The sequence below is a fragment of the Vanellus vanellus genome (genome assembly GCF_965231255.1).
Source record: "Vanellus vanellus genome assembly, chromosome: 1".
Classification (NCBI taxonomy): domain Eukaryota; kingdom Metazoa; phylum Chordata; class Aves; order Charadriiformes; family Charadriidae; genus Vanellus; species Vanellus vanellus.
The window spans coordinates 137,052,951-137,076,586 of record NC_138905.1 but is presented as its reverse complement, the minus strand read 5'-3'; the positions used below and the strand labels follow the sequence as shown (position 1 = coordinate 137,076,586).

Sequence of the window (23,636 nt, the reverse complement as noted above, 5' to 3'; positions counted from 1 at the left end):
GCCGTGGGGTCACGTGACATCCCCTTGGTAACGCAAGATGGCGGCGCCCATGTTGCTGCCCGAGTCCTCTCTGGGGAAGTTGAGGTGAGGCTGAGACCGCTGCCGGTGCCGGGCCTCCCCGCCGCCTTCAGGGGGAAGGGGAAGGGCCTGGGGATCCACGAGGAGGGTCGCGACCTAGCCTCGGCGGCAGACCGCACGGCGGCTGAAGCTGAGGCCGCCTCGCGGCCGGGCCTGGGAGTGGCGCAGCTACGTGCGGCAGCGGCCATGGCCGACCGGCCGCCGCCGCGCGCGGGGGCGGGGGATAACCGGCCACAGGTGGGGGCGGCGGTTGGGAGCACGGCCTGGCTCGGGGGGCGCCCGGGGGCGGGGCCGGAAGCGGGCGGGGCCGCGGGGGGGTCGGGGGGCGCAGCGGCGCGTGGCGCTCGGTGTTGCTGGGGCTGCCCCCCGGCCCGGCCCGGCCCGGCCCGGCCCGGCCCGGCCCGAACTTGCGTGGGGGAGCTGGCGCTGGGCCTCTGCTGCGTCCCGCCTGCCCGCGCTGCTGGCGGGGCGGGGGTGGACGCCCCGCGCCCGGGGGAAGCGGCGGCGGCGGCCGTAGGGGGGTGTGAGCCTCGGCGGAGGCCGCGGAGCGAGGAGGCAGCCGGTGTGTGTGTGTGCCCGGGGTGGGCTGGGCCCCGTCCGGCTTCCTCCGCAGATGACGGGATCCCTGGTCCAGGCTTCCAGGTCTTTGCAAGTGCCTGCGCCTCCCGCTTGTTGGAGTTGCCTGGCTCTACAGTGCCTTGCGGCTGGAGGGGGAGGCGAGCCCCAGCCCTTCAGCGGCAGAAGAACCGCTGCTCATTGCGCTTTCGGCTGTTTGCCCATCTCCTCTTGTGCTGCTGTGTCCGGGGAGTGGGGAGAGTTGCTCGGTCTCTTCCTTCCTTGGACTTCAAGGGCACCTAAGAAAGCCTGGGAACTGGGAAAGGAGATATCCTCGCTTGTGAGCCCTGGGTACCTGCTGAGCAGATGAGATTCATTTCAGGCAGGTGACATCGCAGGAGGATTTGCTAGGCTTTGTTTCATCACATGTAAAAGGCTCAGATGTGGGCAGAGCATATGGTCTGGCATTAGTCTTTGAGGGTGAGCGCTCTGCTGCCGGGATAACCACCATGGTATTACTGATGGCATGCACAAGTGTGCAGATGGTGAGCGGAAGGGTTAGAGATGCGGATGAGGTTTTGGCTATCTGAGTTATACCTACGGAATCTTTTAAAATTACGTACTCCAAAATGGGAAGGTTTTGATCTCCCGTGAATATTTGGCTTGGCAGAATGACAAGAGTTGAAGATCATCCCTCCTTCCTATTTTTCAATTACGAACTGGCTAGAAAGAAGAGAGCTGGAGTGAAAAATGAAAGAAAAGGGGTGGATACGAGAAGGCTTTCAGGTACTTAGAGGATTTTTAACCATAGTAAAAGCATGGTGCTGTTTCTAGGCAGCCTTGTAGAGCTGTCAGACAAGCAAGGATGAGTCTGGCCAACCTTCAGTAGCAGAACAGTAGACCTGAGCATTATCTGTGGTGGTGGTGAAGTCTGCTTTTTTTATCTATATATTAAGTCTGCTGTATTTTGAGAATATCAAGGGAAAGGGGAAGGGACTTAAAATTTCATACTCTGTAAAAGAGAGGAAGACTAGAATGTGCTGACAGATGTGCTGAAATTATAGGGTGGGAGATCCCAAAATTTTTCTCCCTAATCTTACCTAGTGACCAAGTTTCAGGAACTAAGGGAGATTTCATGGAGTTGGTGATAACGTCAAGTACTGCAGAGTGCAAGAAGCATAAGACCCTCTGTGTTGTGTCCGAATGTGATTGTTGCTGCTGTCTGCATGTGGCTCTAACAGCATAGCTACAGTTTTCATTGTTGTTGTGGTTTAACTCCAGCTGGCAACTAGGACCGTGCAACTGTTCACTCACTCCCCTTCTCACCCTCTCAGTAGGGTAGGGAGAAGAGGGAGAAAAAGGAGGAAAAAAACCCTCATGTGCTGAGGTAAAACCAGTTTAATATAACAGTAACAGAAGAAAAAAATAACAATAATAATAATAATGGTAAAGGAGTATACAAAATAAAGTGATGCAGCACAAATTGCTCTCGCTGTCTGATGATCAATTGCCCAGCCTGTCCTGAGCAGCGATCACAGATTCCTGCCCCCTGGCCAATCCCCATTTGTATACTGAGCATGATGTCTATGGTATGGAATATTCCTTTGGCCAGGTTATACTGCCTATGCTCACTCTCAGCTTCTGTGGGAAGCTGAAAAAGTCCATGACTTACTATAAACATATGTAACAACAACAAAACCAGTATGTGTTATCAACATTATTCTCATACTAAATCCAAAACACAGCAGCTCCTAGGAAGAAAATTACACTATCCCAGCTGCAAGCAGGACAACTGTCATGTCAGATGTCCTTGTAGAGTTACTGTTTCATTTGAATAGCTATTAATTTTGCAGTTTGTGGGTGGGGTTTTGTACTTCTGATGTAAATAGAGCACATGTATGACTGTAAAAATCATTTGTTTGGTTGCTTTAATGTAAATAATCTCTCATCTCCAGCCATCAAAAATACAGAGCTATTCTGAAGAAAGAAAAGCGAAAAAAAAAGCGACAGGCGCTTGCCAAACTAAGAGACTCAGGTAACCGTGAGGTGTTTTGTATTGTAAATGGAACTAGTAGTGATTCTTTATTAAAATAATATAATTTTGTGTATCTTTGCTGACTATAACATCCAGTTATTTAGATGCATTGTTTTGTGTTTTTTCTTAGAAGCTACAGAAAAAGATGAATCGGTGTCTGAGGAGGAAGAGGAGGAACTGGAAGAAGAGGAGGAAGAAGAAGAAGAAGAAAAAAAACTTGAGGCAGAAAGGTGAAAAATCTAGAAAATGCCATATATGCAGTAGCTACATTTGTAGTCAATTCCATTTTGATGCTTTGAAAAGTTTCAATATATTCTGTAAAACAGAATCCTTTTTGTATATTTCAGGCTATTATTGCTGAACTAATAAATTTGAATTGTATGCATGGCAATTGCACCAGTTATGGGTAGTCATTACATTTTGTCTAAGTGGTGTCTGTTTTCCTTGGTAGACAAAAACTACATGAGCAGTGGTTGCTGAGAGAAGAAAAGGCCCAAGAAGAGTTCAAGCTTAAGAAAGAAAAAGAAGAGGCTGCAAGAAAACGTCAAGAAGAAGAAGAGGTGATGTATAAATTGAGTGTTACAGTTGTGTCTGGCAATAGGTAGACTTAGTGTAATATCTTTTACTGTTCTGTAGTGGACCCAGTTTTCTTGATGTTGGTATGTTTGAAAGCATGAGCTCTTCTTTCTTGCATTCTAGAAGAGCAAAATTAAAAAGGAGAAAAAAAAGAGTCTTTAAAAGGGCTTTTGCCCAGAGATTTAATTGCTTATGACTGGATGAAAACTTAATGGTCAAGGAGTTTAATACAATATGATAGTTTAGAATTTGACTGATTATAGAGCATTTGTTTCCTTAAATAATTTTTTAAAATATTTTTTTATCATAAAGAGGAAGATCAAAGAAGAATGGGAAGAGCAGCAAAGAAAAGAGAGAGAAGTGGCACAGCAGAAACAACAGGAGAAGAGAGAGAGAGAGGTGATTTCCTGGCAGTGGGAGGATAAACATGTTACATATCCTCTTACATTATCAGATGCAACAGTCTGTGCATGTTGATGGGGGATTTTATTCTAATTAGCAAATGTATAAGTGTGTTAGTTACTTCTTCTCTCCATTCTGTCTAAATTCCTGAAACTATTATTCACTGTGAATCCATATACCTAGAAGGGTAACTAGTTTTAATGTATCTTGTTGTTCATAGTTTGTATTTTTTTACAATCAGTTAAATACAAAGGAACACTGTGAATGCAGGTTCTGATATGTGCACTTTTTGCATCATGCGTTAAAGATAATCCTTACTTCATGTCCCAGTTGAACACAGTCAGTGTTGAAGAAAATGCCCAATGAGGATATGGAATATGGAATTACATTGCTGCTGTTCCTTAACACAGTTCTTAATCAAAAGATATATTACAGCTCTTCTTTACCTGACTCATCCAACAGGACGTATCTTTTTTTCAGAGCTCCTTGAGTAGAGAAAGAAATAATACTGAAGATACTAGTCAGTGATAACATTTCTGCTACTGATACATTCTTAAGTTTTAGAGGTTGAATGGCCTGGATGTAAGATGTCCTGTACAGACATCCAACATGAGGACTGGCCTATCGCCAGTAAAGGGTGATTGCAGCTTTCTAGGATCCGGTCATTTTAGCTTCTCCACAATCACAAAAGATTCTAGTCATTTCACTGGGAGGTGTCTTGCTGCTGGGTCTGGTAGCCACAGCAGGAGAAGAGACAGGAGCAAACAATATTCTCTACTGTGTTTAGTAGTTGGTTGTGTCACTGATTGCGTAACACTTGCATGAGGAATGAAAAAGAATAGCAGTTGTTTTATTTCCTGTCTTACTTCCTCTTGAGTTGTGTCCATTTCTCTCTTTGCAGACTAGGGAGAGAAAATGATGGTCGTGTTTTTTTTTTTTTTGGGGGGGGGGGAGGGGGGGTGTTTTTTTTGTTGTTTTTTAAAGTTGAGACACAGTTCCAAGAGAGTTGAACCATTGTAACAGTGGGATTTTGTTTCTTCCCTCTCCTTGTGTCTGGGTTTGCCCAAGCTCTCAGTGGGCTAATTTGGTGCCCTGGTTGTTGGTTTGTTTGGTTTGTTTTGTGGTGTTTTTGTTTTTGTTTTTGTTTTTGTTTTTTTTCCTGGATTACTATTTTACTGGTTTAGCAAGGTAAATTTGTTCAGAAAGGGCATTGACAGGCACAGAGGGGGAAACTGAGCACCCAGCTGGGAGTGGAGACACCCATTTCAGCAGCAAAAAGTTGTTCAATTGATTTGGCCTGTCTCTTGAAACAGCAATTTATTCAAATTCTAGCATACTGATTTAAAAAAAATAAAATTCTCTCCCTAAGATGAGAAAATAGATTTTTCTGGTTTGGTGGTGTTTTGGTTTTGTTTTTTATTTGGTTGGTTTGGTTTGTTTTTCTTTAATAGGATGGATAATATCTGACATACTTGATGATTAGTACCAGATGCTGTCTGGGTCCTCATCTTGGATTGCATGTTTTTGTTTGCTCTTCCTCTTTTTTTAATTTAATTAATTCTCTTACAAATTAGAACAATGCTAGCATATTTTCCCATGTTAGTTATGTTTAAATGTCTTTTTTTCTTAGAACATCCTAGAATAATTTGTTAGAACTAATTTCCTGCCAGTTTTGGAGACTGACTTTATTGTTTTGCTCAGCCCACTTAGAAGAAGGAAGGGAAAGAATATCCTCATTGTTTTCCTATATTTGGAAGGCCAGATACAGTGAACTTATGATATTAAAGTTTCTTAACAATTCCATGGTTTGCTTTAACAGAGGGTCCCTAAGCAATGTGATCTTCTGTGCATTACATAGAATGCTCTAAGTTAAGTTTAGTGCAGCCAAATGATTATGAACTTAGCTGTAACCAAGCAAGTACTAGGACAGGAGATATATTCAAGTATTCAATAGTTGAATGATAGGTTTAAAATGAAGAAAATTAAACTTTTTAAGTTGTCTAGCATTTAGATTAGAAAATCATCTACATGAGGATCTTGTCTGATGTATCCTTTAACAGCTTTGTAGTACATGAATTGCTACAGAGCAAAAGTAAAACTTCTGTTTTTAAAGCAAACCCCATCAAACTTTTATTATGTATGATCATTGAGTATTATAAATTAGGTTCTTAACTAAAGAAACCAGATGTTTTGCGTGTCTTCAGGGTTTTCACTAGTCCTATGTTTGCACCATTTATAGGCAGCTGTGCAGAGGATGCTGGATCAAGCTGAAAGCCAGGTATGCTCAGAGACTTTTTGAAAAAGAACTGAAAAGTAATTTAATTGCCGTCCGGTGTTTGCCTTCTAGCATGTTGTCCATCTGCTCTCAAGAACCTAATGGCCTGAATAAATTTAATATGTAGTGGCTTGCATGAGCTGTAAACAATTATTTACTGGGTGCAACATAATTAAGCGTATTTCCAGCTGGTTGGTGGCAGTGCAGTTCTGCATGCTTATTCCTGTTCAGGAGTTAAAATTAATCTGGAAATACTGCTGTGTGCTGTTAAAAACCACTACGCGTGATGGTTTATTTGTGAATTAGAACTCTAAATAAATCTGTCAGTCCTTCTGGGTGGCAAGACAAACTTGTCTTTTAAGCAGATGGAAGGTTCTATATAAAAGGATTCAGCAGTAGAGGAGGGCACAGATCCTTAAGGAAAAAAACAACAAAACAAAAAGGTGGGAGAGAGAAAAGGTGACTGCCCTGGTGCATGGAAGAGCATGGATCTCAAGCTAGCAGCATGTAGTAAAGAAAACTGCAGTCTTCATATGAATCTTGGAGAGGATTAATTCAATTTTTCCTATTGCCTTAAAGAATAATTTGGCTTTTTATCCTTCTCTTATGGTTAAATTTGTGAAGATTCTTGCTCTGCTTAAACCACTGCATGAATCTGAAAATTTTTAACCTCGTTGACCCATTGTATGTTGATTGCCATAGCTACATTGGAGTTGCATTCACTTCCAAATTATTATATTCCAAATTATTATATTCCAAATTATTATATTCCAAATAGTTGTTTACGTAGGGAACCTAACTCTTTATTTCATAATATGGGTAGAAGAATGCTCTGAACTATTACCTGCCCAGCGCTCAAGATGTATTAGCAGCCATTTCTGCCAGGCAATAGGCAGAAATATGGTATGTTGGAAACTTCATTTAGTATCAGTTCAGGGTTCAGTTACTTACTGTTGATGCTGTTGAAGTGACAGTGGTGTTTTGTTGAAAGAAAATTATAGCTAAGAGTCATGAACAGCACTGGTAGCAGGGTCAAATGCTGCTTGTAAATAAACAGTTTTCAGTTGATTTAAAATGAGAACTTAGGTTAGTCAGCTTTACAGATCTGTTGGCTAACAAAATGAAAATGTGTTTTGTTTGTAGTCATTCAAGGCATTCAAACATCCACTTTGGTGATATTTTTTTTTGTTGTTAAAAAGAAATCGTGAATATAGGCTCATTCTTAAAACTAAACAATTATCAAGAAAAGAGGTTTCCATCATTACAAACCCAAGGCACTGGGCAGCTTTTTAAAACAATGCTTAAAATAGGTTCAGCTTGCATTGTAGTAATACAGTGCTCATAATTGCATGTGGATTTAATTGGTAGTTTTATTTTGACATAACATTTCTTTATTATTTTCTAACTTCTGTGTATTTTGTTGTTTTTACCACAGCTGGAGAACGGTGTGACCTGGCATAACCCAGAGCCCCCGGAGAATATAGGAACAGAGAAGGATAGAGCGAATTGCCCATTCTATATTAAAACAGGTTCCTGCCGATTTGGAGACAGGTAATCAATTGAATATTTCCTGGTATAGAAGTGTTTTGGAGAGATTACAAGGAAGCAACTTCATTAGGTCATATGCAAACTGAAGAAAAATTGCTATATAAATTACTTTCATGTATTTGGATGTGGTTCTGTATTCATGATGGAACTAGATACTGAGAGCAAAAGAGTTGCCTGTCTGGAATAGAACTCTTTATTGTTATGGCATATTATTGATGGTGCATTCTGGTTACATTGGTCAAACTGACTTTTCCTTAGCTCTGACACATGCACAGATATATTCAGACAGAATATATTTGATGTGGCCAGCAGGTCAAAGGAGGTGATTCTGCCCCTCTACTCCACTCTCGTGAGACCCCACCTGGAGTAGTGCATCCAGCTCTGGAGTCCCCAACATGGGGACATGGACCTGCTGGAGCACACCCAGAGGAGAACCACGAGGATGATCCAAGGGCTGGAGCACCTCCCCTATGAGGAGAGGCTGAAAGAGTTGGGGCTGTTCAGCCTGGAGAAGAGAATGCTCCAGGGAGATCTTATTGTGGCCTTCCAGTACCTAAAGAGGGCCTACAGGAGAGCTGGGGAAGGACTTTTTACTAGGGCATGTAGCAATAGGACAAGGGGGAATGGTTTTAAACTGGAAGAGGGTAGGTTCAGATTAAACATTAGGAAGAGGTTTTTCACTCTGAGGGTGGTAATGCACTGGAACAGGTTGCCCAGAGAAGTTGTTGAGGCCCCATCCCGGGAGGTGTTCAAGGCCAGGCTGGATGTGGCCTTGGGCAACCTGGTCTAGTGGGAGGTGTCCCTGCCTATAGCAGGGGGGTTGGAACTTGATGATCTTCAAGGTCCCTTCCAACTTAAACCATTCTATGATTCTATGATTTCTGTTATTAGTACAGGCCTGATACGTCAGGTGTTTGGTTTTTTTTTAAATCTTGTCTAATTTTCATATGCCACATTATTTAAAAAATAAAATCAAATTTTAAATGGACTAAAGCAAGTTAAGGTACATCTGCACAGTTGGGAAAGAGCTGTTGTGTAGCTTGCATGATGTAGCTTACATGCATGATACATTCATTCTTGATTCTTATATACTATTACGGGTGCCCTATCAGGGAACGGAAACATAGTAAAAGGCGAGATGTGAGAAGGACAGCAGGACGATCAGAGATGAAAAACAGTTTCTGTAGGAGGAGTGGCTAACTAGTCTAGACTCCACTTTCAAAGCAATGATGGAAGAGGGCAGTGGTAGATGAACATTGAACTTGTAAGTAGGATAGGAAGGATTATTTGCTTTATTATGCAACAGTTTAATTAGGCGTCCCCGCGTGTTTACCGGCTTAAAAAAAAAAAAAGGTACTTTTCTCATATGAAACAAATGGCAAAACTTGTTACCAGAGGACACAGAGGAAAACAAAATTATAAATGGGTTCATGAAGTACAGGTTCATTGGTAACCATTAAAGATGATGACCCAAATGCATCCTCTGGCTAGGAAATCCCTGAATTTTTGTGTGTGTTAAGGAGGAACAACAGCTCAGCAGGGAAACACTGATATTTATTACATGAATCTTCAGCATAAACTAATAAGGTTCTTTTACTAACTTACATCACTGAAATGTGTGTGTGGTCCAGCTAGTGTACTTTTCTTTGTCCTAGAAGTAATTTGTTTTAGTGTGATGTATATTGTGGATAATTATGTGATAATTCAACTCTACGGAGGCTTGAAGTCCACATCTTTTTTCAATTCTGAAATAGGTCTTGAATTCCTAAATAAAACTTTTGCCAGCTGTTTCACTGCATACAGCATTTTTGCTTTTCAATGTTTAGCTCTTTGTAATCTTTGCAGTATTTTTGTTTCAGAGGTGACCTTGGATTAATTATGGATTGGGTAAAAATCAGTTTTGCTTTGAACTATAAATAGTCTTGGTAATTAAATACCGAGATACATCATATTCTGGCCGCCTTCTCTCATCTGTCTGTGGTTGTTGATCTCAGCTACCTCTCCTTCATCTTCCTCCTCACATACCCGCTTACTTCATATTCTGGTCTTTTTAACCTCTGGTGTTGAAAGGCCTGACATACAACTAGGATAAGGACTGGAAGAATGGGTTGAAAGCTGAAATGGACCACAGTGGTGAAAAATTGAGAGCCAATATTATCAATAAAATAATTTTTGAGTTTTGTCAAAGCTCCCTATGTCTTGAAGAAGCTAAAACTGACTGAGTTCACCATTATTAATTTCCCTATTAATTCAAATCATAATATTTTGTAGTAATACTGGATTTTGGGCCGTTCATTTTCCTTGGGGTTCCCTTTGTTCTGTCATGTGCTATATTAATTTTGTGTAGAGACAATATTGGTTGGATGTAAAACTTTCAGTTCTATCATTCAAATTGAAGGGTGAAATGAGGCAGCTTCTAAAATGTAAAATAACCCAAACCATCAAATTAATTGTTTCTGGTTTTAGTTTTGGCTTGGGAGTTTTGTTTTTTGTTGTTTGTTGTTTTAAGTCTAAGGTGCCAACCAGAAAGTGAGAGTCAATTTCTGACTGGATGTCAGAACTGACATCCAGTCTATCTGAAGTCTAGGTTGTAATTGCCTATTTTGAAACCTGACCTCCCTCCAATTTGTCTGTGCTTTGCCAGTACTAGATAAGAGAGTAGACTAGTCTGACTGTTTTTCTGATCGTGCCGTGAAAAGGAGAACTGTGTTGAGGAGTGCATGACCCAGTTGCTCGAGGAAGCGTTTGAAACAGAGATCATAAAGCACAGTGAATATAAACATGGAGGCTAACATCTATGTTCTTACTGAATCTAAATGTTTGTGGGGGAGAACTGTATTTCAGCATGTGAGGGAGGTAGCCTAAGTGTGATGAATGGTGAGGGAGACCTAATACTTTTATGGCTGCCAAGAGGTTGCGTATTAAGATAAGACTTACTTAGAAGAATAATTTTCTTTAGAAGTGGAAAAATATCAATCTTGCACTTATCCAACTTCAGCTCTAAACGTGCTTGCCTTTCCTCACTCCCTCTCCCCACACCCCCATATGATGAGAACAACTTCAGTAAAAGTTGTTCAGTGTGCAAAAAGAAGAGCGGGGTCTTGCTTTAAAATGTCTTAAAAGATTGTCAGTAGTCTTTCTGTAAAGCCCTTCAGAAATAGAGAACACATTTAACCCCAGTAGCCTAAGAGAAATCACGTTAGCTCTTATGCTACTTGTATCTATAGCTTTTGCAGGTGTGCTTTTTTCAGCAAGAATGTGTGCGTGGCAGAAAGCATTAAGATTACACAGAAACTCACTTCCAAAAGATTTGTTTTAATAATTGAAATACGTTGATTTTCCACTAATGGATTTTCTTTTGTAATAGCTATTACTCAAAATAGCAAATGTTTCAAGTTTCAACAAGTGCATCTTCTGCTGAAAGTGCTGATCTTTTCATTTTTCTTTCCTCACTACAAACATCTAGGTGTTCTCGCAAGCATAACTATCCAACATCTAGTAAGACACTACTCGTCCGAGGGATGTTCATTACTTTTGGCATGGAACAGTGTCGGAGAGATGACTATGACACAGATGCGAGTCTTGAATACAGTGACGAGGAGACCTACCAGCAGTTCCTGGAGTTCTATGAGGACGTGCTCCCCGAGTTTCAGAACGTGGGGAAGGTTGTTCAATTCAAGGTATGCATCTGAGTGTAACAGCTTGTTAAATATTTAATGTATACCATGTAAGTTGTGTTTTACTAGCCTTAACAGGAATTCTGTCCAGTATACCCAAGCTAAATCCCGTGTACATTAGAGAGCTGTACAATGTCCTTACAACTAACTGTGCATCTCTCCTGTCACCTGTAAACTCATCAGTGCTGTTACACAGCATTGTTTTACTCTGGGTAAATCTTCTCTCCCGTTCCCCTGAACTGTTATAAAAGCTTGTGCTTTTATATCGCAAGTTATTCATGTTGCGAAACAGTCCGCTTACCTCACAGTCCCTTCTTTATGTAGCCCATGATAAGCCCCAGAGGGTCAATTAAGACTGTTAGACAATATAAGTATACCTGGGCTATTGTATTTGTGCTAAAGAATGAAATAGTTGGGGTATAAAATGTATTTGGAGTATACACCCAAACGATGTCATTTTAGGACTGGTTGGATAAAACCAAATCAAATGACAATGAACTGAAAAGGTAGTAGATATTTCGGTAGGAAGAATTATAAAAAGGTAAGTTACGTAAATGGTGTCAAGATTTGTTATCCATCCTTAGTTTCTGCATTTGGTTTGCTGAATGTTCTTTCCTGAATTTTTCCCATTTATATTATGATTTCTTATGAGGGGAAAAAGAGGGACCTGTAAATGGAGACCTCGGAGATGAATGATATGTGTTAACAGTCCCATGTTGCCTCAAAAACGTGCAGCTTGGATGGTGAAGTCTCCTTGTAGCAGAACCTACTGCAGCATCCCTTTGCGTTCACCGTTCCTGAGTGTTTTCCTGCAGTCACCAGGAGGCACACAGTGCCTTTACTCCTTTTGTTTCCCTCTACTGACAGCTGCCTCAGAACTGAGATTGTATTAGCATTTCAAGCAAGAGGAAAGTAGAAAAAGTGAATTTTCAATAGCTGTATAATGAGCTTTATAGGTAAGAAACATTCACTTGTTTGGAGGAGTATCCCCTCCATATTTTGACTCATGGGATATTAGAAAGCTGTGCTCCATCCTAGAAGACAGGATGTAGATTCCCAATGGACCGTGGGCTGAAATGCTGTCTTACCATCAAACTCAGATCCTCGACTTTGTATCATTGTTGTTATATGCAACTGTGCTAAGTTGCACGTATTTGGGTCCCCATGACTAATAACGGGGTAAGAGCTTTTAGTGTGGCTTCTGAAGTACTTGTATAACTGTAGTATGATCCTCATGGGCATTTTCATTATATTAGAGGTGCTTAGAAATTATGTATTGGCTGCAGGGATCTTAACTGTGATTGAGTTGAGTTTCTGCTACCATTTAGAATCAGGTTATACACATCCCTCTTCCAGCTGATTTCCCTTTACAATGTAGCCCGAGGTTTTATTCTCTCTGTTCTTTCTGGGAATCTACTCCAGAATCTGTCAGGTCCTTATAAAGCACGCTTTTCCCACCCAAAAGCATCCATGGTGAAATCATTCTTGCTTGTTCTTGTGTTGACGTTTTTTATCTCAAATAGTTTTGACTGCTTCTGCTGTAATATTTAATTACACAAGTGCTTGTCCTTGTGTCTGAAGCCCTTGCCTGATCCGGTGCACAGAGAGGTGTTCTCTGAGGTTCAGTCAGGTTTCAGTGATGAAAGGAGCCACTTACCTCATTTGGTGCAGGTATCAGAAGGAGCCTGGGGGCAAAATAGGCTGGGCTCACAGTTCTGCCCCAGAGAACTGGGTTCTAGCCTGCTTGGGCCTGCCTATGTAACTAGCGACAAGCTTTTTGGAAGTGAAACTGTGTGTTTTTGAGAGCTTTAGATATATTTTGAATGCTAAATTATTATGAAAAAAAAAGTGTTTCAGAACTGTACAGTGAAAGCCAGTGACTTCAGCTTTTGTAACTCATCTCACAGGGATGCTGCAAAGGTAAATTGCTCTAACGATTCTCTTACCATAATGAATCCTACATTTCCACATGAGGATACTACTAATTGTTTTCAGAGCAGGATTTGGCTGTTGCACAGTAGGGTTGGCCCAGACAAGTGCGAGACAATTAAGTACAAGTTGTCTTGTGGGCTAAGTGCAGCAACGGTCCCAGTGTTAATCAAAGCAGAATGCTGGAAACACTCAAACATAAGCATGAAGTGCTGCTTGTTTTTTTTTTTTTCCCCCCCCAAACCTTTTATTTGGCTAAAACTAAGCATTCAGAAGAAAATCACATGTAAGTTTGTACTGATAAGCTGTCCTAAATGGGAATGGCTGCCATCTCAGCATGTGTGAGCTGCTGTATAACATAAACTTTCCATTGCACTAATTAATATAATGTTTCCATCCCCTTAGGTCAGTTGCAACTATGAGCCTCACCTGCGAGGAAACGTGTATGTCCAGTATCAGTCGTAAGTACTTGCAGTATTACTAAGGTTTAGAACTAAACTCCAAAGTCCAGTAATGAACACTGTTTGTATAATTCAAGTAAATTATACTGTAATGGGAGCCTAAAATTGGTAAGTAACATCTTAAATGATTGTATGATGAGACTGTTATGTGTAATTTTTAATTTTTAAAGGGAGAAGGACTGTCAGGCAGCTCTTGCTTTATTCAGTGGACGATGGTATGCAGGCCGACAGCTTCATTGTGAATTTTGTCCTGTGACAAGATGGAAAACTGCTATATGTGGTGAGTCACGTAAACACTTGGAAAAGAGAAAGCGTTTTATTGGAAGAGTACCTATGGAAGTGAAAAAGAGGGAATTAACCTGTAGCTTTCAGATCTGCCTAATGTTGCAGATCATTTCTGTTTGGAAGACGTGTATGCTAACTTGCTTGTGTAGATCTAGGAAACAAAGGGAATATTCGTATCATGTCACCTAAGTGTCTGAATCATTTTAGTGGATTTACCTTGGACTGGAAAAGAAAGTTTGGATCCTAGCTTTGAAAATAATAATCTTAAGGTGAAACTACAGAAAGTACTAATTTATCTCTTTAAAAAGCAACAGCAGTTTCTGAACCATCAACATTTCTTAGCAGTAACTATCACATTTTACTTATCTGTATTTACATTCTTAAATTCAGGTACTAAAATTAGTTATAAAAATTGTTTTAAGCTAAAACCTTCATAGCTGTTAGAAAGTTAATTCCAGTAAAAGTACATATTGAAAAATACTCTCGTGTGAATTAAATTGATAGGTGGTCAGATGCATGTTTTTCTGTTTGAAGAAGCAGTTGATTAAGTTTCTTTCCAGTAGGTACGTAATGAAGAAAGAGATTTAACAGGTCTGGTTCATAAAAAAAGCAAAACCTAATCTGTTGCAGGCTTGTTTGAAAGGCAGAAGTGTCCAAGAGGGAAACACTGCAACTTTCTTCATGTATTCAAAAATCCAAACAATGAGTTTTGGGAGGCCAATAGAGACATACGTATTTCTCCTGAACGGACTAATCAGTTGTCTAAAAACTCTGAACGGAGAAACAGAACGAGCCATCGTGATGACTATTACAGCCGGTCAAGGAGAAGGGGCAGCCCAAGCCCAGATCATTCTTACCGGAGAAACGGAGAATCAGAAAGAAAAAAGAATCGCCGCAAAAACAAGAGAAGGCGCCGATCTGGCAGGTCAAGAAGTCGAGAAAGGAGGAGATCTCGCAGCAGGGGGAGGAAGAGGAGAGGCCGCAGTCGCAGCAGAAGTCATAGTCGAACACGCAGTAGGAGCAGAAGTCGGAGTTCCTCTCGATCCAGGAGCAGGGGTAAAAAGAGATCAAGCAGCAGAGGAAAAAATAGTGAAACTCCCAAAACAAAGTGAGAATTACTTTTAGAAGTTGCTAATTGATCAAACATAGAGCTGACAAAGAAATCTTTCCAATAGGGCACCAGCTATATTTGAGTTTCAAATAAAGTGTTCTTGCACATTAAAATGTTTCTTCCTAATAAAGGAACCTAGTTTATTGTGTGCTAAGCTTCAGAAAATTGAAAGTTTAAGTCCTATATAAGGTGTGAATGTCAAGTACTCTAGCTACTCTGTCCCTCCGAACTGCTGCAACATCTGGATGCATACCGAGTACAAACAGAAAGAGAAGTAAAGCTTATTTGGTATATGCTTATTTCTGTGTTATGTGTGTGTTAAGTGTTTACTGTCCCTGTAAGGAGTTAGTACAGAACAGCCAGTGTGCTGCAAATTCACACCACAGCATACTGCAAACTGAAGTCTGTGTAGAAGACTGCCGTTTATATTTTCCGTCTGTTTATGGGAAATCTCTTTCTAGACAAAGTAAATATAATCATGTTATGAGTTGGAGAAAAGGGATCTAAAAGACATCACTGTCTGATTGTACAATACTTGCCCAGTAGTAGCTTTGTGGTCATAAGTGTTGGATTTTTCTCTCTCCCCCGACTGAGCTGCTGAGCTAATTGCCTGTAGGGATTGCAGTAGACTAATACCAAGTAAGAAGTACACAGAAAAACAATCAATTTATTCAGTACCTTAATCCCCAAGTAAGGTGGAGACCATGCACTTGTAATCCTCGAGAGAGGATAGAAAATACTTTGCATGCCTTTTTGGTTGCATACCATTTGGAGTTGAAAACAACCTGCCTAACCTGTGGTGGAGAAGCATACATCCAGTAACGGAAGATACATATGTAGCTGCAAAGGCTCAAGATGGTTGCAGAGTGGCTAAAGAAACTGAAGGTTTTATACCTGCAACAACACTTTAGGCTTTTGGTAGAGGAGAACTGGACTTAAAGCCTTTTTAGGCTCATTTTACAAGCAGTTTAAGGCACCCTACTGCCTAGCTTCCCTACGGTCAAGGTGGAGAGTAGGGTACATAAAGATGAAGTTACCGGGACAAAACCTTTTTGAAATGACAGCTATATTAGCAAAGTACCTGCAATTAGATAAATCCTTACAAATATTTCTTCCCTTTTAAATGAAAAATTTGTGCTGTTAGATGGACTGTACTTCATACTGCTTAACTTCAGGTATTTAACTTAGGCACCAAGGCATCCTTAGACACTTGGAGAGCACAGCTTGTGGCACTGCAGGTGCAGGTGTCCTGAGCGGTCTGCAGAGATACCTCCCTCCCTTTTGCCTCTCCAAAGAACTTGTGCTTCTGCCTTTAGAGTACAGTTCAGAGCACCTAAGTTAGAAGCCTAAAGTAGACATGAAGTGCACCCAAATAGATATTTGTTATGACTCCCAACATTATAACGTAAAGTCCTGTAGAAAATCTGGATATCCAAACTTCACGATAGCATTCCTCACAGCAAGAATGTTTTTCCCCCAGGATAGTTAAGAGCGAATGGACATTGCTTCTGGATATAATATATATATTTTTGCTTTTCTAAATGCATACTGCACCTAGCATGCTGATTATACATTTTCCTTCTTTCATGTGTAACTGTTGTCCAATATGGAGTAATACAGCAAAAGTGCTATATATTGATGTTCAGTTCAAACCCGACTTTTACTATATATTGTCATAACTGTAGGCAGAATTGTAGCTTAGTTAATTTGATTGAATGTTTTAGTTATTAACAGATGTAGGAGTTGTAATTTAATAGCATAACTTTTGAAATCATAACTTTGTTTGAAAGGCATCTTTCAAAGGATAGACAGCACTAAGTTTTAAATTGTATTTGAGAAATTTGTGACCACCAGTTTCTCATAACTTAGCATTTTCTGACTAGACCTTAGAGACAGGTTCCCCCCTGAGGTTTCTATTTTTTCATAGATGCTCACTTGTCTAGTTGGGTCACTTGAGCGGAACGTGGCAAACTCCGGTTCAGTTCTCTGGAGCAGAACTGAACCGGCATTTCCTGCTTGCTGAGAAGCACCACCACAGGCCAATGGCATCTTCCTTTCACTGGTGCTGCCTTGCGTCCCACAACTCATGCTGGTCAGCTTGCCTGCTGGTTAAGGCTCTCGGGTGGAAGAGCAGGCCTACACCATCTGTGGTATGTTGTACCTCTTGTGTTATGCGGCAGGCTATCGCTGAGCAGGATCTGAGCGGAGTCAACTACCAAGCTCAAACAGAAGCGGTGGAAGGGCTGGTGGGAACCTATGACCGGTCGGGTGAAATAAGCAAACAAGGCTGCTGTAGGATTAGAAACCAAGTGCCAACTAAGACCCACGTGAGAATTCCACAGGTAATTAGGCTCCTTATCCCCACGGTTTTGTAATGGGATCTGGGAAGCTGAGCTGCTATATTTTTTTTTTAAAAAAAGTTCTTAAAAAAAAAAAAAAAAGACTTGCTCAGAGATGCATGTAAAAATTTAAATATACTTTATTTCTGCTACTATAATGGCTGAAGCTTCAGCTTTTTTTCTTGAGGTCTGGATCCAAACTTACTGGCCGTACCCATGCAGTGTAGGACTGGTAGCTGTAATTACCATTCACTTTCACACGCCATCTGTTTATTACACAGAAATTCAGTGCTGTAGATCTGACATTTAGTTTGCATTTGTTAGCATGAAACCTGGAATTCAACCAGTTTTCTAACTACAGAGTTCATATATTTTATTGTTTCCCTACTTCATAATCTTAAGTAGTGTTATATGCATGGTTTTGTGTTTTCTTATTAGCCGAGTGAGCTATTTATTCTGAAGAGACAAAGAGACTAGAAGTTCTTAAATGTTAAGCTTAATTACTTTTTTTTTTTTTCCAAAGGGGAGAAGCCCCAGAAGAACACAGAAAGGATTTAAATTTGCAAGGAATAGCTTGTTCTCACTGTGTGTTATTCTGCATATTCCACATAAAAGGACCTTACAAAGTGAATTAATGTTGGCCAAGTTTTGTTTTGTTTTTAATGACTGCTTAAAAGCAGTGGCTTTCAAAATTCCTTTTTTCAGTTGTGAATTCTGCAAGGATCACTGAGGTGCTTTAGAGGGATGATGAAAGCAGGTGTTTAGAGAGCTGCAAGACGCTGGTTAGGGCAGCAGTGGGTGTCCCCCTGGGAGGGCCCACCAGGCAGCTATTTCCCAGTCAGGATGGGGAACAGGCACTGCTCCCACCCTTCTCCCATGGGAGGAGGAACACAGCCCAGCTGGGCAGCGAGGTCACCTTTTCCCAGTGGCAGACAGGGAATAATGACGGCATGGTGGGAACTCCTGTAAGCACCAGCAGTATTACTGCCCAGCTGCATTTAGGCAGCTGGGAAGCAGGCTTGCCCCCTCACAGCAGCATGCCCTCGAGTCCTGGCTGGTGGCCACTTCTGTGTGATTGCCCATCAGGAGTAGCCGACCACTATCACAGGGGGCAAGGAGGGCTGGGGTAGCAGGCATCCCCGTGCTGGAGGGAACGCTTTCATTTGTTATGGAGGGGGAACATGCATACACACCAAGGCCTTCCCTCTCCTGCCCTTCCCTTGCTCATAGGGCAGACAGTCTGAAATGCATCCTAAGTAACTTCCCAGTGTTATGTCCTTTGATGACAGCACGTCTTTCTCAGATTCAATTTTGCATTACCACATTCTGTGTATCGTAAATCGCCCTGAAGTTTACCACTGATGTTCCTGTGTGCTAAATAACATTTTTTCCAAAGAAATGCAAGAGCCTGCTTAAAGATGCTATTGCTTCCTGTCCTGGATCAGCACTTCTTAAAAAACATGAGTCTATGGTAGTTAATAAACTTAAAAGCTTAATTTACTTTCTTACATCATCTAAAGAGTGCAGCTGATTTTGCTTTCACTGTAAGTTCATCGTAATTAAAATAAACCCCTATTATCCCACATATCCGTCTATTTGGCACTGATGTATCAGCTGAATTCAGTATCTAGCTCTGATATTAAAAAAAAAAAAAGAGAGATAACATTGACAAGTTACACTTCAGTGGACTGTGAGACTGATCACAAAGCAAGCCATACAAGCCTAACCCATGGCACATGGTAACTTAACAAAGGCAGCCACAGGGCAACCATCATCATGGCCTTGACTCAAAAGGAAGAGCAGATGTTTAGGAAGGCCTCTTCAAGTTAAAGACTAAGGTTCAGTGATGAAGCTGAAGACACTCAAGTCAACAATCACTTGCCTAAACAATCCAGAAATTCTAATGGATTCTTTAGCTCCCCCTGTCCCTTCCCCATGAGATAGGAAATGTAAGAAACAAAATTTTGTTTCATACTAAAGAAATGCATACTAGATTTAAGAAAAAGAAAATTTAAAATGGCAAGTTTTCCCTATGTTTTTGCTGGTAACATCAACCAGTTCAGTTCTTTTAGAAAGCTGAAGAACAGATTAATCTGAGAAATTTTTGGTTGAGGTTTAGGATTGTGAATGTTGCATTGACTTGCTCATAATTCCATTTAAGGAACTGAATATTGAGTTTGTGTTATCCAGAACCGTCTCTCAATTAACATGTGGTTTGTTTTTAATTTTCAAATGAAGTGGCACTACCCCATCAATTTAACATCCACTTGAATAAATTTCATGTTTAATGTGGTAAGCCTTCCAAAAACTTGCTAATTTATTGCTTTCTGTACAACTTAAATGGATGTAAATAACTAATCTTGGACACAGTTTACTCACACATTTTTTAATAAAGTGCTGAAGAACAGGTTAAGCACTGTAATAAAATTTCCCTTTTTTTAAGCTAGCACTGAGTAGCCTCTTCTTTCCTCTGCAAAAAAACAAAACTAATTACATATAAACACAAAGCAATGGTGTAAAAATGGACATTTATTACAACTAAACCAATGTGACAGACAGAGGTCAAACAGTTTATTTGTCACAACCACAACAAAGCTTACTCCAGCCAAGCACATACAAGTGACAGTGTAAACTTTAAAAACATTTTTAATACATAGAAAATTGCTTCGGGTTTGACTTAAAGTAATTTTACCACTTCAATCTTACACTCAGCGTCATTCTGCTACCACTTCACCTATCCCTGCACGATGTACACTGGGGACATGCACACTACTGCGTTTCCATGCCCTAGGTTAAAAATGGTCTCTAGCAACAGGATATGCCGAAATCCCAGAAAGTCGCTGAATTCTAATAGCGTGAGCTCACAGGCTCCACCCTGGGATTGCCACCGGACGTGCAGACCTCCACCCCTGCCCCTGCTGGCCCTTCTGCCACCACAAGCATTTATACTGGCATCTGGGATCCAGGGACTTGCAAGTGGCAACGCCGAGCCTTTCCCAGGGCATTAAATTTAGCCGAGATGGCACCAAGCCCACAGTCTCGCTCTCCAGATGGCTGTGTAAATGCTTGCGCTAGCATCACGCGACTGCTTCCAGCAGCAACGCCAAAGCTAAGTTTTGTGAAAACGAAGCACTACTAACTCAAGTGAACAAGCCAAAGCGTTGACTCCCAAAGTGAAGTCCTGGGGCAGGAAGGGAGGGGGGCAGCCCCGCCTGCTCAGGGACCACACAGGGAGACAGCAGAAGTTGGCTACTCCAAAGTGTGGCACTGCCTCCTTAAAACTCAAAAGCGTACAGGGATCAAATTTTCTCAAGTGAAACAGCTTTCGTTCATAATTACTGAAAGTCTGCTACAAGTGTCAAAACACTACTCGATATCACTTTACACAATTTGCAGTGAATCCAGTATACAAATCTAATATTTAAAAGCTCTCACTGCAAATTAGTTGGTTAAACTGTATATCACGCAGGAGTTTCATAAGGGATGCGTCACGTGTGTAAGTCAAGAAAAGTAGTTAAAATGACATTGACACTTACTGTGTGTTCTTTTTAAAGGTACCTATACACCGATTAAAGCATAACTATAAAACACCAACAGATACAAATTAATTTGTAGAGTTTGAAAGAAAATAATAAAAAGTCCCTTTTGTAAAGCTCCTTTTTTCCCCATCTTCAAAAGTATCCAATTTTCATTATGTACCTCTTGATACAGGCAGAAAGCCTACCTCCTTTCTTGTGTTTATGGTAAGAGTAAGCCAATATCAGATCTAAAACCAATTTCCTTATTTGGAATGATTTTATTTTTTTTTTTTTACTATACATATTCCCTTTTTAGTATAACAATTTGCACAGTTTTGCTCAAGGTAGCTACACTTAAATACACCTTCTTTTCTAGTGAATTGATCAGTTTGCAGCTTTCTTGCAAAAAGCAATATCACCTTAACAGTTTTTACCAGTTTGATATGCAGATCCTAACAGGATTCTTTGGTATAATGACAAATTCAGTAGTAAACAGGTATTTCCAATCTTTATGCATCAACTGAAATAAGCAGAATTATCACAAGTGTTGGCTAAAATGTAGATGAACAAAAGTCTTTGGTTGCATAAACACAATTTCTACACCATAACATTTTCTATTTGGAGTTGTCCATGTAGTTTCCTTTCATTTAGATATGCTATGTCGTAATGATATTTATTTCCTGAAGTTAAGTTTGCTTATAAAAAACAGTACACTTATTGAAGTCAAATGCAATCTTCCTATAAACGCAGTGAAGGGAGACACTGAGTCAATTTATATCTAATTCCCTTTCATTTATGATTTTTGGACTTTAGTTTCTTGTCCCCTTTTCAAAAGAGTATTTTTCTTGTAGGCCTGAATGAAGCAGCTTAGCAAAACAGTAATACTGACAAACAGCATCTTACACCATTAGCTAAACATTACAATGAAGGCAGTGAACATTTACAGTATGAAACACTGAGATGTCATCAGCTGCAGTGAAGATTTATGTCAATCCAATTTCTTCAAGTACACTACGTGGGGTCTCTGCTTCCTATGGAAGGAAAATGTGAGACAGCGGTAAATGGACCCTGTGCTTCTATTGAACAGTACCATACATGAGTTAGTATGAAAGATGCTTAATTAAAAAAAGAAAAGCTGAAAAGACATGAAAATATAAAAGTAATGCAGTTTGCAAACATGGTATTAGCTGCACTTCTCAAAAAGAGTTGTTAATTAGATTGTCATGGTTCACAGGAATAGCTGGTAGATTTTATTGCCCTTAAGCGCAATAAAAATAAAGCAATTCAGATGTACCAGCAGGGAACAAATCACAACCCAGTAATAGATATACGAATTGGGGAGGAATGGGGAAGCATCTTGCAATGGAGTCAGTGACTTTTGTAGCGAATTGTTTCGTGGGTCTTAAAAATCTGTTAGGGAAGAATAAATAAATGGATGAATGAAATGACTGATGCAAATAAGATACAGTATCCCTTAAGCTCTTTATAAGGACCCCAGATTTTTTTCACCAGTCCCATGCTCAGTTCATAAAACCAGGTCAAGGTACCTTGGTACACCTGGTGTCAATAAATTGACCCCTACAGAAGTGGAGGAATTGCCAGGATATATTATTCCACACCAGGCATAAAGTTTTAGGTTAGTTCTAATCTTAAAAAGCTTTGTTTAGATTCAAAGCAATTTGTTTAATACAAATTCCAAAGGGTTATCATCAGTTTTATATTCATTACTCCTATAGTATCTGAAAAGAAACAGTAGTTTAATTAGAAACATTAGGCTGTTCTTTTCCATAATTATTAACAATGTCACAGTAAATAAAAAGGGATACTGTGTCCTTATGAAAACATAAATTGGTTTAGTATCCAGAGTATGAATAAACTTACTTTAGCATCCTAAAACAAGACATGTCATGAAGCAGAAAAAAAAGCAGATAATAGTTAAGGCAGCAAACAAATTATTTTTCAACTGCTTTCTAAATACTTATTAAAAACATTTGTCAGTAAAATACATAATTAAATGCCTTAAATCTTGCAAATAACACCAGAACATTGTCTCTACCAACCTTGACTACATAGCACAAAGTGATCAGTTCATGTATAAGGTGCCTGAGTATTGAAGGAATAAGCTATGACATTTTAAAGGCAACTGCATTTGAAAGTAAGTCAGTGCTTGAAACAGGCCACCTCTGAGCACTTCGAGATGGCTTCCAAAATCCAGCAGCAAATAAGAAATTGCAAGAAAAAGGCAAGTTAAAACTGGAAACGAGATACTCATTGTATTATAGTTGTTTTTTTCTCACTGATACAGTATTGTAATATTTTCAGAACTGCAGTGACCTTGATAAAGCCAGACAGGACGGCAGGATTAAAGATTTGCATGTGTATTTTAACACAAATCGGCCAAAAGGAGACACTGATTGAAGACCAGGCTATGCAGCATTTTTAATATAACCTGTCATATTATATTCCCAGATTACTTTGTTGCATTCATTTTAGAGGACGTGCGTCTCCCCTATCCATCAATTCAGAGCATTTTACTCAAAAATTCCTACATTCTTAACTATAGCAACAGAAATCTGAGTATTCGAAGAGAATATAACTACTCAAGCGTTTCAGGGTCTTGAAAATTTTGTAATAAAACAACTTTTCACGGTTTTAAATTGATTAGACAGCAATGGACACTTACAGTTACTCAGTAGTGAAACAGGATATTTACTAAATTACCTGGAAAAAAGTTGCTCAATAGCTATGAAGACATACAGTGCACTGCTGCTAGTATCTTTAGAGTAGTTTAGTACTATTTTCTCCACTGCCAATTAAAAGTTGTAGGTAATTTTTAACAGGCATATT

The 23,636-nt window shown here is 40.1% G+C and overlaps 2 protein-coding genes across 4 annotated transcripts in view; one reads left to right on the top strand and one right to left on the bottom strand.

Annotated features, from left to right (window-relative positions):
- On the top strand, positions 1-15,221 carry ZRSR2 (zinc finger CCCH-type, RNA binding motif and serine/arginine rich 2). The gene is made up of 11 exons (XM_082492143.1): positions 1-84; positions 2,589-2,668; positions 2,799-2,898; positions 3,120-3,228; positions 3,557-3,643; positions 5,886-5,924; positions 7,357-7,472; positions 10,936-11,149; positions 13,481-13,536; positions 13,707-13,816; positions 14,452-15,221. Exons 1-11 carry the CDS (start codon positions 38-40, stop codon positions 14,931-14,933), a joined length of 1,440 nt encoding a protein of 479 aa, XP_082348269.1. The 5' UTR covers positions 1-37; the 3' UTR covers positions 14,934-15,221.
- Positions 15,222-19,641: 4,420 nt separating this feature from the next.
- Positions 19,642-23,636, bottom strand: part of AP1S2 (adaptor related protein complex 1 subunit sigma 2) — a 37,078-nt gene continuing 33,083 nt past the window's right edge. For all 3 annotated transcript variants that reach the window (XM_082498197.1, XM_082498199.1, XM_082498198.1), the window contains exon 5: positions 19,642-21,820. In XM_082498197.1, coding sequence (XP_082354323.1) covers positions 21,773-21,820 — 48 coding nt within the window. In that variant the 3' untranslated portion in view covers positions 19,642-21,772. The remainder of the gene's footprint in view (positions 21,821-23,636) is intronic.